The sequence below is a fragment of the Lissotriton vulgaris genome, chromosome 9 (assembly GCF_964263255.1).
Source record: "Lissotriton vulgaris chromosome 9, aLisVul1.2, whole genome shotgun sequence".
Classification (NCBI taxonomy): domain Eukaryota; kingdom Metazoa; phylum Chordata; class Amphibia; order Caudata; family Salamandridae; genus Lissotriton; species Lissotriton vulgaris.
Genome location: NC_141697.1, coordinates 1,127,733,897 through 1,127,749,339, shown reverse-complemented (window position 1 = coordinate 1,127,749,339; position 15,443 = coordinate 1,127,733,897). Strand labels below are relative to the sequence as shown.

At 46.3% G+C, this 15,443-nt stretch overlaps 1 protein-coding gene across 2 annotated transcripts in view; it reads left to right on the top strand.

The window, feature by feature from the left end:
• Positions 1–15,443, top strand: part of CACNA1D (calcium voltage-gated channel subunit alpha1 D) — a 1,282,477-nt gene that overhangs the window by 885,743 nt on the left and 381,291 nt on the right. The window contains exon 32 of one of the 2 annotated variants that reach the window (XM_086939146.1): positions 7,397–7,429. The exons of the other annotated variant lie outside the window; for it this stretch is intronic. Within the exon in view, the coding sequence (XP_086795272.1) occupies positions 7,397–7,429 (33 nt within the window). The remainder of the gene's footprint in view (positions 1–7,396; positions 7,430–15,443) is intronic. 2 annotated transcript variants of the gene reach the window in all.

Here is a 15,443-nt window from a genome sequence, read left to right as displayed (position 1 = left end):
CGCCAAGGCCTGCAAATATGGGGCCTCCTCACAGGCCTCTCCCCCAACGGGGCCCATGGGTGATATATTTGCCTCCCCAGGGCCTCAGGAGAGGGCTAATTATCCACCTGGGGGCCCTGTTTTCCTGTGGCCATGGGGGGGAAGGTCTTTGCTGATGGGGCAGCCGCTCAAGCTCTCCGCACAGCCAGCTTAGGCAGCAGCTCTGATGGTAAGCGGATTGCTGGGATGAAGGCCCGCCTAGGCCTGCAAAGCCGGGCCATGTGTAGTTCATGCGGCCCAGGCTCGTCTCCGTAGCTGCCGATGTGGGCCTCTATGCTCGCAGCCGACGTTGCCGCTCTGGTCGCGTTGTATAGCAATGGCGGTCCCCTTACCAGACATGGGGACCGCCAGAAAACCTGCTCAGGCGCCCTCCGCTCCAAGCCTTCTGCCGCGGCCTCCCGTCACATCCCGGACCGCTGCGCCTCGGTCCCGAAGTTGCCTCTCTTGCAATGCTGCGCTACCCTTTTTCAATAGCCCAGGCAGGGTCTGGTGCCCATCCGCTGCTGGAAATGCGTAAATGGACCAGGCGGGAGCTTGGCTACACCCCCCAATTGATGTATATTTAATGCCACAGAGGATCCAAAGACCCAACAGATCAGGAGATAAGATCGGATTTGCTTCCACAACATTAACAAAGCTGTTGCATCATTCATTTTAAAACTTGTGGAGTCAGTTCTGTGTCCTGATAACTGGTTAGAAACATGTGTGGGACATCTTAGGGATTCCCTGACTTCTGGTGCTGGTCCTGGTGGGAAGAGGGAAGCAGAGGGATCCATAAGGGTAAAAAAAATTTTTTTAGCAAGACTGCAGATGATATGTCACTAATGGCGTTCTATAACATCATTGATAATATCATAGCAACATCTGAAATTACATCATTGATGACAACACTGTGCATGATGTGAGCGTGAGTTATAGTTACTTTAGGGCACAAGTTATAGTTATGGGTATTACCATATTCTTTGTAGGGACATCTTTTCTGTGACTGATATTTGCTTGGCTGATTACAGATTCCCCTACCTGCTCAAGGTGTTAGTGTCTAGTGAGCTAGCTAAAGCTATCAAGTCCTCAGCAAGCTTGTCGTTGTTTCTCACCCTTTTTTATTACTGTTTCCTACATTGTAACCCATGCCAGCTTCCTCCAGCCGTTAATAGCTGGAGTCCTTTGGCTAACCCAATGTATGCCTATTCGCCTCTTGGCACAGTTCCTAATGTTGCAAATATTCTGCAGGTGCTTCCTTGTTTCTTCTTCACAATCAACCATAGCAGGCACTGCTTCATTGTGAGTTGTAGGAGCCCACCTATGCTATGGTTTAGTCTATTAAGTACTTCAGCCCAGATGCCCTGTATTGCCTGACATCACTTTGTGACATATATGAAGTTAGCCGTTTCATCTTGACATTTAGGAGACATTATCCAGGTATAGCTCAGCAAGTGCTGAATCACATAAGGCATTCGAGTTGGCGGCGTTTCTGCCCATCACCACTAGTGTCTGTGCAGTATACCCCCATGTGTCCCTTCTGAAAACATTTTCTCTCAATTCTCTTTTTCATCCAGCCATTGCACTGCTTGTTGCAGTTGGGCGGCAACATAATATAGTATTGAGTCTGGAATCTCCAGTCTGCCTTTCTCCCACTCCTGCTTTAGGTAACTTAACTTTACTTTATTTCTTTGCCTGCCCAGATCAGGTCCACCAACATGTGCTCCGGTTCAGTTAATACCTTCTGTTGGACCGTAGAGATCGATCCCTGCAGTATCTAGAGACACCTGGATAAAAACACCCTTTTAGTCATGGCTACCTTGTCCATTACTTAAAGAAAGAACGTATTCCAGAATTTCATAGAGGTCCTCAGTCCACTAATCTCTCTGCCCATATTTAATTCATGTCTGTTTGCCTCTTTGTGGGATATTCATATTTTCAGTTATCTAAAATTTGTAGTTATGTTGTGTTATGTTGATTTGTATAGTGCACTAATCACCCAGGGGGGTATCTAGACACTTGGGCAGATGTATAGGTCTGTGGTCCTTAAGGTGTTTATACTTCAACTTATAACTGTAGAAAGTGAGGAGGAGGCTCTGATGTGTTGATGGAGGTCGTTCCATTCCTTTGGTGTGATTTAGGGCAATAAGCGACCTCCAGTTTTGCTTTTGCGGATGCAGGTGAGATTGAGGCGGAGCATAGGTATCTGGTGAGTTGTTAAAAGTGCAGGAAGCTGTTCAGCTATTTTGGTCCTACGTTGTCTGGGGCTTTGTATGTCTGCGTGAGAAGTTTGAATTGGATGAGCTTGAGAAAAGGGATACAATGAAGCTTCCTTAGTGTTGTGTGATGTAGGTGTGTCATGGAAAGATGAGTCTGAGTCTGGTGGTGGTCTTCTGGATGGCTTGGAAACTGTGAAGGAGTTGCTTGGAGATTCTGGCGTAGAGAGTGTTGCCATAGTCCAGGCTGCTGGTGACAATTGCTTGTGTGAAGGTCCGTCTGGTGTTCTGAGGCAACCATTTGAAGGTCTTTTCCATTATGTGTAGGATCAATCAATCAATCAGTGACACTTATAAAGCGCGCTACATACCCGTGGGGTCTCAAGGCGCTGGGGGGGGAGCCGCTACTGCTCGAACAGCCAGGTCTTCAGCTTCTTCCTGAAGGAGAGGTGGTCTTGGGTCAGGCGCAGGTCGGTAGGGAGGGAGTTCCAGGTCTTGGCGGCCAGGTGGGAGAAGGACCTTCCTCCTGTAGTCGCTCTTCGGATGCGGGGGACGGCGGCGAGGGCGTGGTTGGCTGATCGGAGGTGGCGTTTGGGAGCGTAGAAGTTGACTCGGCTGTTGAGGTAGCTTAGGCCTTGGTCGTGTAGGGCTTTGTGTGCGTGGGTGAGGAGGCGGAAGGTGATTCTTTTGTTGACGGGGAGCCAGTGAAGGTCTCGCAGATGTCCGGAGATGTGGCTGGTTCGTGGGATGTCGAGGATGAGTCTGGCTGAGGCGTTCTGGATCCGCTGGAGTCTCTTCTGGAGCTTGGCGGTGGTCCCGGCGTAGAGGGCGTTGCCGTAGTCCAGTCGGCTGGTGACGAGGGCCTGGGTGACGGTCTTCCTGGTCTCGGTGGGGATCCACCAGAAGATCTTCCGTAGCATGCGTAGGATGTTGAAGCATGCCGAGGAGACGTTGTTGACTTGCCTGGTCATGGAGAGGGAGGAGTCCAGGATGAAGCCCAGGTTGCGTGCATGGTCTGTCGGTTTGGGTGCGGTGCCCAGGGCGGGAGGCCACCAGGAGTCGTCCCAGGCGGAGGGAGAGGAGCCCAGGATGAGGACCTCCGTCTTGTCCGAGTTCAGTTTCAGGCGGCTGGTCGTCATCCACTCTGCTACCTCTTTCATCCCTTCGTGCAGGTTGGCTCTGGCGGCGGCGGGGTCGTTGGTCAGGGAGAGGATCAGCTGGGTGTCGTCGGCGTAGGAGATTATGCTGAGGTTGTGTTTGCGTACGATGGCCGCGAGGGGGCTCATGTAGACGTTGAAGAGGGTGGGGCTCAGAGATGATCCTTGGGGGACGCCGCAGATGACTTCGGTGGCCTCTGACTTGTACGGTGGTAGGCGGACTCTCTGTGTTCTCCCGTCGAGGAAGGAGGTGATCCACTCCAGCGCCTTGTCCTGGATTCCGACGTTGCTGAGGCGCCGTACTAGGGTGCGGTGGCAGACCGTGTCGAATGCCGCGGAGAGGTCTAGGAGGATGAGGGCCGCTGTTTCTCCATTGTCCATCAGGGCTCGGATGTCGTCGGTGGCGGTGATGAGGGCGGTCTCGGTGCTGTGGTTGGCTCGGAAGCCGGACTGTGAGGGGTCGAGGGATCCGTTCGTCTCGAGGAAAGCGGCCATCTGCTTGTTGACGGTCTTCTCGATGACTTTGGCTGGAAACGGGAGGAGCGAGATGGGGCGGTAATTCTTGAGGTCGGTGGGGTCCGCTGTTGGTTTCTTGAGTAGGGCGCTGAGTTCGGCGTGTTTCCAGCTCTCGGGGAAGATGGTGGTGTCGAGGGATGTGTTGATGATGTCTCGCAGGTGGGGTGCGATGACAGCGTCGGCTTTGTTGAAGACGTGGTGAGGGCAGGGGTCGGTCGGTGATCCGGAGTGGATGGAGTTCATCGTGCGGATGGTGTCTTCGGTGCTGATCGGGGTCCAGGCGTGAAAGCAGGAGGTGCACACTGTATTAACTTGACCTGTTAGGTTGAGCTTGTCGTCTAGGATGATCCCTAGATTACTTGTGTGGTCTGTGTGGTCTGTGGGTATGGGTATTGGTCCTAGCTCCAACAGCCACTGGGTGGAGTCCCATGAAGAAGTGTTGTTGCTGAAGACCAGTACTTCTATCTTGTTGGAGTTGAGCTTCAGGTAGTAAATTAACTTCCAGTCTGCTGCCACGGTCATGCAGTTGGTGAAGTTGGTTCTGGTGGTGGTTGCCTTGTCCATCAGGGAGAAGGTGAGTTGTGTGTCCTCGGCGTAGGAGATGAATTGTGATTTCTTGTGATCAGATGATGTTTGTGAACGGTGTCATATATATATTGAAAAGGGTTGGGCTGAGGGCTGAACCCTGTGGGACTCCACATAGCAGTTTCTTGGTCTCTGATGTGAAGGGTGGCAGTCTGATTCTTTTGGTTCCTCCTGTGAGGAAGGAACATGCATTTGAGAGCAGATCCTTGTATGCCAATTTCGTGGAGTCTTCTGATGAGGGTGTTGTGGGAGATAGTGTTGAAGGCTGCGGAGAAGTCGAGCAGGCTGCTGGGTCTCCTCAGTCCAGAATGATTTGAATGTCATTGGTGACTGTAATTAGTGTTATTTCAGTGCTGTGATTCTTTCTGAATCCTGATCGAGTGTTGTATTGAAGATGGTGAAGTTCGAGATGGGTTTTGGGTTGCTTATTGAGGGCCTTCTCACTCACTTTAGCTGGATAAGGGAGCTGGAGAAATGGGTCAGAAGTTGTTCAGTTGATTCAGTTAGGCTGTAGGCTTCTTTAGGAGGGCATTGATTTCTGCAAGTTTCCATTCAACCGTAAAAGAGGTGGACGTGATGGAGGTGTTGATGATGTGGGTCAGGGTAGTGCTGATTGGTATGTTCCCAGGTTGTAAATGGTGTGGGGGCATGGATTTGTTGGCTCCCCTGAGTGAATAGTCCGCATGATTGTCGCTGTGTCATTTCTGGTGAGGGTTGTCTATTCGGTCAGGTGACTGTCTTGGTTGCTGATGAGTAGGTTATCAATTTGTTCGCTGGTGTTGGGTTGGTTTGGAAGTTTCTGTGGATGTTTGCGATTTTTCACTAAAAGAAGTTGGAAAGGTTATCACAAAGTAGTTGGGAGACAGCAGTGTTTTTGACAATGACTGAGGTGAAATCCTAGACGGTCGAAAAGATCTACTTGCAACTGTTGGAGCTTCCTTCAATGGGTGGACTAGTGCTTTTTTTCCTTGGTGTCTCTTATTTGCTGGTGATAGTGTCTGAAAGCAGCCTAGATTTGTATTATATATAGAGAAAACGTTTAGTCTATTAAATCAAACGAAAGTGTTTTTTTGTATAGCAGACATGCTGAACTCGAGTATTTGAAGGTACTCTCATATGTGATAAAATATTTGCCCAGGATCACGTAATTTAAAACCAGTTTATTGGTCAAGATCAGTATAATTAGGCAGAGTAGGTTATTTAAGTCACTCGACCTGCAGGTCTAGTAACAATGTTATGATTTTTCGAGGACTGCAATCAGGGACAAAGTACAAGAGTTAAGCACCATCAGGGAGCAAAGCACAAGAAATTATGCAAAATCAGGGGCAAATCACAACAAATTAAGCAAAGACAGAAAGAGGCACTGTAGAGAGAAGCGCAATCTAGGCGAAGTAGCAGCGAGGAATAACAGCACGAGGGAGAGCAGGTTTAGGACCTGGGGTTAAGCCTGATTGATATGCCAACCTACCAGATGGTATGCACAGGTTAATTTTGGGTTTGCTTGCCTCTTACTTTGACTAGGATTGTGGTTGCTGATTGTCTGGGGCTCATACCCAGTCAACTAACAACCCAATTACTAACATCGATCCTCACATGGCTTGACTGATGATGCACATTCAGGATTTCAACTTTCCATATTGTACGTGTTTGTTATATTCTCTGTAGGCGAATCAATTATGTCCAGCTAAACATGCAGTAGATTTCGTACATTTTAAATTTGTATGATCAATGCATTTTGAAAATAGTCTATCACAAGCTAAGAAGCAGGCTGTAATATTATGGATTTATGGAATCAGCAGCTTTACTAATGATTTGAGTAACTGCCAATTCAATTTATTTATTAAATTGTTCAATTATAAAGTTTTTCTTGCCTCCCCTTCTTCACCTCTTCATCCCCTCAGAATCATCCTTTCATTTTCAGACCAATTCATTGGAGTCTTTACATTTTGGAACAATCTGTCTTGAAGATCGTCGGTTTATGTACCTTGCATCTGTTTGGAATTGAAGCAGTGTATAATAAGTGTAGTGAAGCAAATTGTTTGCTTTAGTATTGTAAATCATCAAATCTTTGTAGGGCTTGACACCCTTCCTCGGTGTTTCCTTCATGTAACATGCCTACCCTTTGACAATTGTGGTATGCGTATGCCAATAGTATCACTTGAATGTTATTTGCATTCAGTTTGCCATCTTGAGCAATCAGGAAACATTTATAAGTAGTAAATATAAATAGATACACATTTGTTTTTAAATAAGTCACTTTTTTAACATGCAGAATGTTTCTTTTTTCAAAAGAAAAATATTGTCAGGTTAAATATCTGCTTTATGATCTGACATCTAAGGCCCTTATTACTAGTTGGTCATTGATTCAACCCCTTCTTACGCACATGTAGGAGGAATGCATTAAATACTTCAACCTTCATTAAATGTTGCTACATAAAACCTGCTGAAATTTAAAAGGGAAAAGCAAATTAAATTTACCGTACCATGTGGATTAGGCGCTATTTATCATATCTGATAAATAGCATATCCCGTGGTAGCCTTATTTACCAGGTGTGATAATAGCACTTAGTGTCTCTGCTGTTGCAAGATTAACAAGGAGGGTTGAACCACAAGCATTTTTCTTGTATCGGAGGCATAGGGATTGTTGTGATTAAGTTTATCATTCCTGATGGTGTGTTTTAAAACATTGACTAATCTGCAACAGACCCACCTACTGCATGTCAGTGGGATAATTCAAGGGGCCACATCCTTCATCATAGGACCTGGGGACAACCGCTTTCTCAGTGGGATATAAACGGGATATAAAATATGCATTTTATTGTGTCAAGTATTTCCTTTGCTAGGTATGTAAAGCTTCTTATTCCTTTTTTGTATTCATTAATTTTGCTTTTGATATTTTTAAAGCCACCAGAAACTTCTCCAACTGGGGCTCCCACGGTAAGAATAGAACGTGTGTCCTACTGGGTGCTCTTCTATATTTTCTTATACTTACAAATTCCCTTGACCTATTTTGACTTTTCGAACCCTTTCCTGTTACACTGATGTGCAGTGAATTCTTTCTATTGTAAATAGGGCGTTTTGCTATAATTTAAATGAACAAATATATTAATGAATAAGAGACCTTTCTCAGCCCTGAAACTTACCATGTAGAAAGACGGTCCTATCCTAGGACTTTGTTGCTTCAAAAAGGCATGTTGCATGACTTGATTATTCACAGGTCCAATGTATTGATCTTTTTATCTCCATTGTTTGCAGGAATAACTGTGTATACGTTTATGTTGACATGGGGGCAATTTGTTAAAATGCCAAAGGCAGTGGATGTAACATATTGCAGCTGCTGCCAGCAAACATCTGTATTACTATGTATTTCTTTTTTATGCACAACATACACCAGAACAATTTAGTTCCAGAGGCTTCTCCCCTTGTCTCACCATAAGACACTTGAAAGCCTTCTAGTCTCTACTGATTGTCTAGTGGGCAGGGAAATGTGTGGGAAGTAAATATAAGTAGTCCTCAGAGCTTTTTTTGCATTTCTTCCTGCATCGGCCACTGAGTTTAGGGGTAGCATGGGCAGTGCCAGGATTGTTACATTGCAAGCTACAGATAGCAACTGGTATTCCTGGCTACCTTTTATTGAAAACTTTACTGTTACATGTAGAGCTATGTGCACCTTTTTCATTTTTTGGTCCACATGTTCAGGAAGAGATAGACAACAAAAGGTAGTTGCATTACTTAACATTATTTTTTATGTTTTTCAACTGAATGAAACATGGAAACTAAACAGAGCCATACTTTTAGGAGCTCTGTGGCCATGCTGTCAATGGGGCCTGGGAGTTAAACGGACATATCAGGGCAGGCACAGTCTTTTTGACTGTATTCACCCTCATGTGGTCCCTAAAGGGCTGGATAGGAACCTGCATGGAAACATGGCGAAGCAGGAGAGCGCCCATTCTGTGTATTTCTGCTGTGCTGCCTGCATTTATTGTACAGACTCACTGAATTAGCAAACATGCTGCATATAGGGCATTGTTTTTTTTTGTTAATAGGTTGCACCAAGTGAGTGTGCACCATATTTTATTATAGCCTCTTTTGTGGTGTACGGGTGGAGCCTCAGCGAGTGAGTGGCCTTTGCAACCAGGTCCCCGAATTGAAATACACAACACTTTGCTTAAGCCATCAAATCCCCAAGGTCCGCCCCTCACTTCCTTTTTTATCTCCCCTTGCACGTGACCCCAGCGCTAACCACTCAGTCAGCGCGCAGGGGGAAAAGATATGAAAACCCCCCTTACCTAAACATGTTTGAAACTACCCTACTCCCAACATTTCATTCCTCGTTAACCCTAACAGAACAAAACATTAAACACAAACAAAAAAACAAAAACACGAACAAACACAAGAACAGCAGTACTCATTCTCATGCTTGCAGGGTGGCGTTGGACCTCCTCGACTGCCATATGCTGCCCATCTACGACGATCAGTTCAACACAAAATCCTGAAACTTTTGGAAACACCTGGGTGCAGTCTGAGATGGTATTTGACCACCCTGTTACGATGAACCACAGGACTGTCCTCCGACACTTCTCCGTTTTGCCAAGGGGTATCTCCGTCAACACAATTTCTTCGGTTGTTCTTAGTCTCATCCTCATTAGACTTGTGATCTGTGATCTAGACTCCAAATATTGAACTCAGACAACAGTCTGTTGGAGACTGGGTGACTGGCTCCATCACTACCACTCGCCTCAGCACGGGAAGACTGATTGTAAGTGTCCTAGGTGTTGCCTCCCGGCAGGTACTGTTTGAAGAATGCTACGTTCCTGGTCATAGGCTCATCACCGCTTTGAACAGTTATCATTGTTCTACTAGTGACACTGACTCTCCATGGATCTGACTCAAAAGGGGAAGTTTGCTCCCAGGATGCCGATCCTTGACAAGTACAAAATCCCCAGATAGGAGGTGTTTTGGCCGGGACCAACCTTTTTGTAGATGTTTTGCCATTGTTTACCTTATGCTGATGCAACATCTTCACCTCATCAGTTTTGGACACTGAAGGCTCGAAATGATGAGGATTTGTATCACCTACACGTCTATTGATGCAGAGATTACTGGGGCGGGCTCACCTCTGTCATGGCATGTGGCGTGATTTGGTATTCTCAAAGGAACGAGTGAAGAGCAGATTTCAGGTTCTGGTTATCAGCTGATGCTATCCGGATAACCTTATTGAAAATCTGCATGAAGCATTGATCCTCTCCATTAGCTCGGGGCCATCGAGGAGTAATACTCCGATGAGTGAAACCTCTGGATTGCAGGTACTCTGCAAATTCCTGGATTGATAATGGTGGCCCATTGTCCGTACAGAGTTCTTTCAGTAACCCATGGCTTGCCATGATCTCAGAATGAGGCACCGACTGACTGATTTCAACTTCGGAATCTTTAGAAAAGTCATCACTTACTACCACCATATGTCTGCCATCCAAAATCAGCAATGGCTTGGTGCCATGGCAGGGGAGCAATGTTTTCCATGATCATAAGTGCTGGTGGATCTGGGGGCCCAGCATCCTGACAAAGCGGGCAATATTGCACTGTTTGTTCAACGAGTTCATCTAATCCAGGGAACCAGACCTTGCAACTGAGTCTGGACTTCGTTTTTGAGCTGCATGGGCCAGGTCTACCACTCGCTGTGCCAAATGCCCTGGTATCACCAAACGGGGCCCTCTTAATAGACAGTCTTAAGGAGTGACAGGTAGCTCATGCCAGAAAGGGTGGAGCGATAGTAGTGTCTGTCTTGCCTCAGCTGTCTGATGGGATAAAGACTTTGTCAGTATTTTCCAACCCCACCCCCCCCCCCACCTCCACCCCGTTTGTAATGCTGAGAGAGCAAACTGGAGTCACTCATCCGATTTGGTGGCATCCACATTATCCTCTAGCGAGATAGGTAATTATCATGACCTTTCAACCACTAATCTTATGTACTCCTCTAATTCCTCTGCCTCCGCCTCTTCAGAGACGCGAACTGGCCTTGCATATTGTAATAAATATTCAGCAGGATTCTAAGGCCCCAGCTGGTACTCCACGGAATATCGGTACTCCTGCAGTTGGAAGATCTATTTCTCAATTCTTGCATGTGGCTTGGGGAGCTGCCTGTGAAAAGAGGAAGAAGTGGTTTGTGGTCAATGTGCACCACAAACAGGTGTCCATAGAGATATATGTGAAAATGTCTGCTCTCATAATGGGTTGTAATGGCCTCCTTCTCAATGTGTGAGTTTTGCTGCTCCGTATCCTTTAACGCATGACTAGCATATGCTATTGGGGCCCACTGACCATTCTCCTGTTTCTGTGAGAGAACAGCCCCCAAGCCAGGAGGGCTAGCATTGGTTGATAGCTCCAACTGCTTCCGTGTATCAAACTAGGCCAATGTAGTATTTTCCTAGAGGGCCCTGTTAGTGGTCTGAAATGCATGCTATTGTGTGGGGCCCCACAGCCATATTGCAACAGCTTTTGTTAATTCCTAGAGCAGGCCAGTGAAGGTGGTTAAATGTTAAATGATTTTTTAACCAAGAAAGTGGGGGACTGAGAGCTGGGTTATGAGGTCCTGCACATAAGCTCCCAAATGAGACAAGTAGTTAAAGAAGATATGCAGTTCCTATGTGACAGGGGGGTTTGAGAGAGGAAGGGAAGGAGTGAAGGGGAAAGACAGGTCTTTCTTCGTGCTGCCCTCACACACCCCGAGAGGTGCCATGCTTCATCATAGGGCGGGTGCCCCTCGTCAGGCCGGCGCTGCAATGCCTGACGGGCTCCCAAAACTGGGGCTCTTCGTCGGGGAGCTTTTGATTGTGAAGCCGTTAGGTGCATGCAGGTGTGGGGGCTGTGCAATGCACAGTGAGGTAAGATAAAATAAGTCTAGGGCAGTCCCTTGCAGTAAATTTTATTGTAACTGGTAGCTCTAGCCTAGGTAAAAACAACAGTGTGCCCCTGTGGGGATTAATAATGTTCCTAAGGGGCAGTCTAAGTGTGTGAGGTCGACATGTTTTGTTCCTATGCTTGCCCCTAACAGGCCAATTGGCACTTCTTCAGGACCGTAGTAGAGTGAAGTGAATGGGTGCACCACCACCTGGTATTTAAGAAATGGATGTAAATTACCAGAGTTGGTTAAAACCCTAGTTGACTTTAACTAGGGAATAGGTAGACCCTTCGTTAAAACGTCAAGGGCCGGCGGGGGTAGCCGGAGCACAAAGTTGCTCTGGAAGTAGGTTCTGATCAGCAACTTGCCGGTATCCTACCCGAGCTCCAGGGCTTCGTGAAGCTCGGGTAGGATACCGGCAAGTTGCATGACACCTCTCGGGGTGTGTGAGGGCAGCACGAAGAAAGACATGTCTTTCCCCTTCACTCCTTCCCTTCCCTTCCTCTCCCACCCCCCCGTCGCATAGGAACTGCATATCTTCTTTAACTACTAGATGTTAAATGAAACACCCAAGTTTGTCGCCATCCCCAGCAAACTGCGCAAGACATTGACAATGATGGGAGCAGGATTGGGCACTTCCGCAGTGCTGGATATCCCAAAACTGAGGCGCTTGTACCTCCTGAGAACCACTTGGGTGAAGAACGGGGTGCTCACTCTGGATTCAGTCGCTAACAGTGATGATCCTCGGCCCCAGTGCTCAGTTTGAGCTGGTGGTTTACGGTGCTCAGCACCGGCACTTAATTGCCAACAATGGCTTCGAAGACAATGTGACACATGGTGGTGCTGTTTATCTAGTTTAGAGATCAGCACAACAACAGTTGTTTATTAATTCAGTATACAATAGAAATGCCTAACACCTGTTGCCCAAGCTGTTCTTGTAGCTTTGGGGACCTTGAACAGTCTAAAATTTCACACTTGTAGGAGTGTGATGGTTAGTAGTTGTGTTGTTACTATGATTGGTAGCATGGCAGGGGCAATGGGTGGTGCAAGCTGCATTGTCCTCTGGACGAAGGCCCTGGCACTTATTTATGTACAAATGAACACTGCCTAGCCCTTAAGTCCATTTTTCAGAACACTTTAGATCCAGTGACCTCTGCCACGATGTCATCCACTGTGGGTGTCAATTGTTTCTCACATCTAATTGCCATGTTGGGCAGATGCATGTCTACGCAAATTATCACCTCTCTGGTTGCTTGCGTTTCGTGGCCACCACTATAGGGGACACCCATGTGGTGGAGCTCTTCACTTTCTCAATGATATCTGGTTGCTCATATTTCCATAGTTTTTCCACCTTGGAATGTAGGTGGAAAGACACTTGGTGGAAATGCAGGGCGACTGGCTAGATTGGCTCATTAATGTGTAGGTGTATCACTTGATCCTCGAGGCATCTGATACCATCAAACAGAGGGGCAAAGTCATCCAGAAGGGCTTCAACATTGGTCGATTGAACAATGAATGCAAATGATACAAGCTAGAGGCGTCCTGTGGACTGGCAACTAAGAAGAATCCCGGTACTTCCCTTTGGGAGCTACACTTTAGCTTGTGTTGTTTGTGGCCCCATGAATTATGTCAGTTGCGAATATCCCTGCTAGCGGGAGAGGTGACACCTAGCCGAAGGCATGAACCTGTGTCGACACGAGACAGAGGGTAGGTAAAGCTGGAATTTCGTGGCTAGCAATAGTGGTGGTGCATAGCGGCATTTGTCTGCTATAATGTTCCTCAGGTTTCATGGCATGTATTACGCCCACCACACCTTCCCATTCATCATCGCCCATGTCCCCTTGGTCTTCCTGCATGGACAGAATGTTCATGGCATTTACTGATTTGGGCTTCTGCCCTCTCTGGGATTGTGTGGATCAATATACCTTGGCTTAGTGTTTGAGCTTGTTGCATGCAAAACATCTTTTCCCTTGTGTCGAACAGTCGCCTTGATGAGGGTACTTGCCTCCACACCAGTGGCAGGCCTTGAGACTCGCTGAAGGCTTGTGGCAAACTTTGTTTTTCTCTGGGACGCCATGAGCTACGGGGTTAAGTGGTCACATTTTGACGGATCTCTGAGTAGCACTTGTTTTTGTTTTGAGAGTTCCTTCGACCGGCCCAGTGACAGGATGTTTGCCATAGTCATTCTGGAGGCTTGAAGGATATGCTCACTCAGTTTTGCTGAAGAGAAGGCCTGAATGAACTGGGCTCTGATCTCGTCCCCAACATCCCGCAGCGTGCAGGTGCTGGCCAGGTCCTTTAACGAGATGACGAAATTATCTGCCAACTCCTCGACTAGTTCCCAGGCCTGGTGTAGGAGAAACTGACCGTAGCCAAGCTTTGCGAGCAGTTAAGAATGTGCTGTTAGGTTGGTCTGCAAAGAGTTGTATGTGAATTGTAGGTAATCCTTGACGACTGTCTGTGCAATCTTGCAGCACCCTTCACATGCAGGAACATGGGGCGCTTTCTGTCATCGTCCAATCTCACTGCCGCATAGTAAGTTTCCAAACGCTCCACGCACGCCTTCCATATGGCTGCCTGCAAGGATAGGAGGGGCAGTTGACGATAAACAGTTCACGGGCTGGGACTGATGCCCTCCGGCCCACTGTGATAAGTACTGACTGAGCAGGGGGTATGAAACATCAGTGCGGCTGAGTAGGAGACCACGTGAAAAAACAAAACACTACTGACCAACCTGTGGAGCAGTGCTGTGGCAGCAGGAGTAATACACAAAAATCTGCGCATGTTAGGGCCAAACCAGCAGGGCCTCTGATGCAGGAAAGCAGCAGGATGACCCAGGCAGTTGCGGCTCGCAGAGGGAGTACTGCAGGGTGGTGAGCCGGGGCAGTGGGGCAGTGGAGGGGCAGGGTGGGGGGATAGTGGAGTCGGATATACGACGGGCAGGAGTAAGGTAAGTAAATAAATAAATACAACTTTACCTTGCCGCCAATTCGGGGATTCAGCAAGCGCAATGTACACAGTTTTATATATGTATTTACTTACCTTACCCCTGCCCGTCGTATGTCCGACTCCACTACCCCCCCCACCCTGCCCCTCCCGCCCGCAGTACTCCCTCTGCGAGCTCCACTGTTTTTATGTATCCAAATTGAGCTTAGATGTGCAATAATCTTTCGGAATTCGGGTTGCTGTGTTTGTTAAGCAATCCAAATGATTATTTATTGATTAATTAATTGGTAGAATTTATATAGGAATGTTCATTTTTGATATTTTTTAATTGCTTCAATTACCTCCGAAAAATCTTAGGTGTTTTATAATAATTCATACTCATAAAATTACTTTAAACAGTGTAAATGATTACATCAGTTGACTAAAAATGAGTATAGATTTCATGCTGAGGTATAATGAATGTGTCTAATTAAAGCTAAAGCATGCACATTAGTTTACAAATTATGTACTTTTAATCCTGGAATTATTGCATTGTGCATTCCCATGCAATCTAAAAATGACTTGTATAAGCAACCATGTGTCACTACTACTTTTTGCATATATATTATATACATTGTTTTATTTGTAAATGTCTAGCATCATGTGGGAGAATTGTTGATTCTGATTAGCTGTGCAGGTTTACACCTTTTATCTTGGTACTCACTCATTGCACTGACATGTAGGGTAATTAGCTTTGTTTTGATAATTGTTAATCAAGGGCTTTCTCTTTACAATGAATTAATTTAGCAAGCACATTTATCTAAAAACATATATGAATCAAAATAAAATCAAACAAAAACGCTCCTCCTAAAAGTGATATTTTTAAACCCATTTTGATTAAATAAATATGCTTAATCTTTTAAAGCAAAAGCCAACAGAACTTGTCCCAACTGGTGATCCTGCGGTAAGATTAAAAACTGACTCCAGTGCTTTCCCCTCTACAATATGTTGATCTTTTTTTCCATGCCCAGTTCTAAAACATTTTCTCATGTCTTTCTCTTAACTATCTCATTAGACAGGTGTGTGCAGTGGGTTTGTATTCATATTCAATGCTTTCCTGCCAAAAAA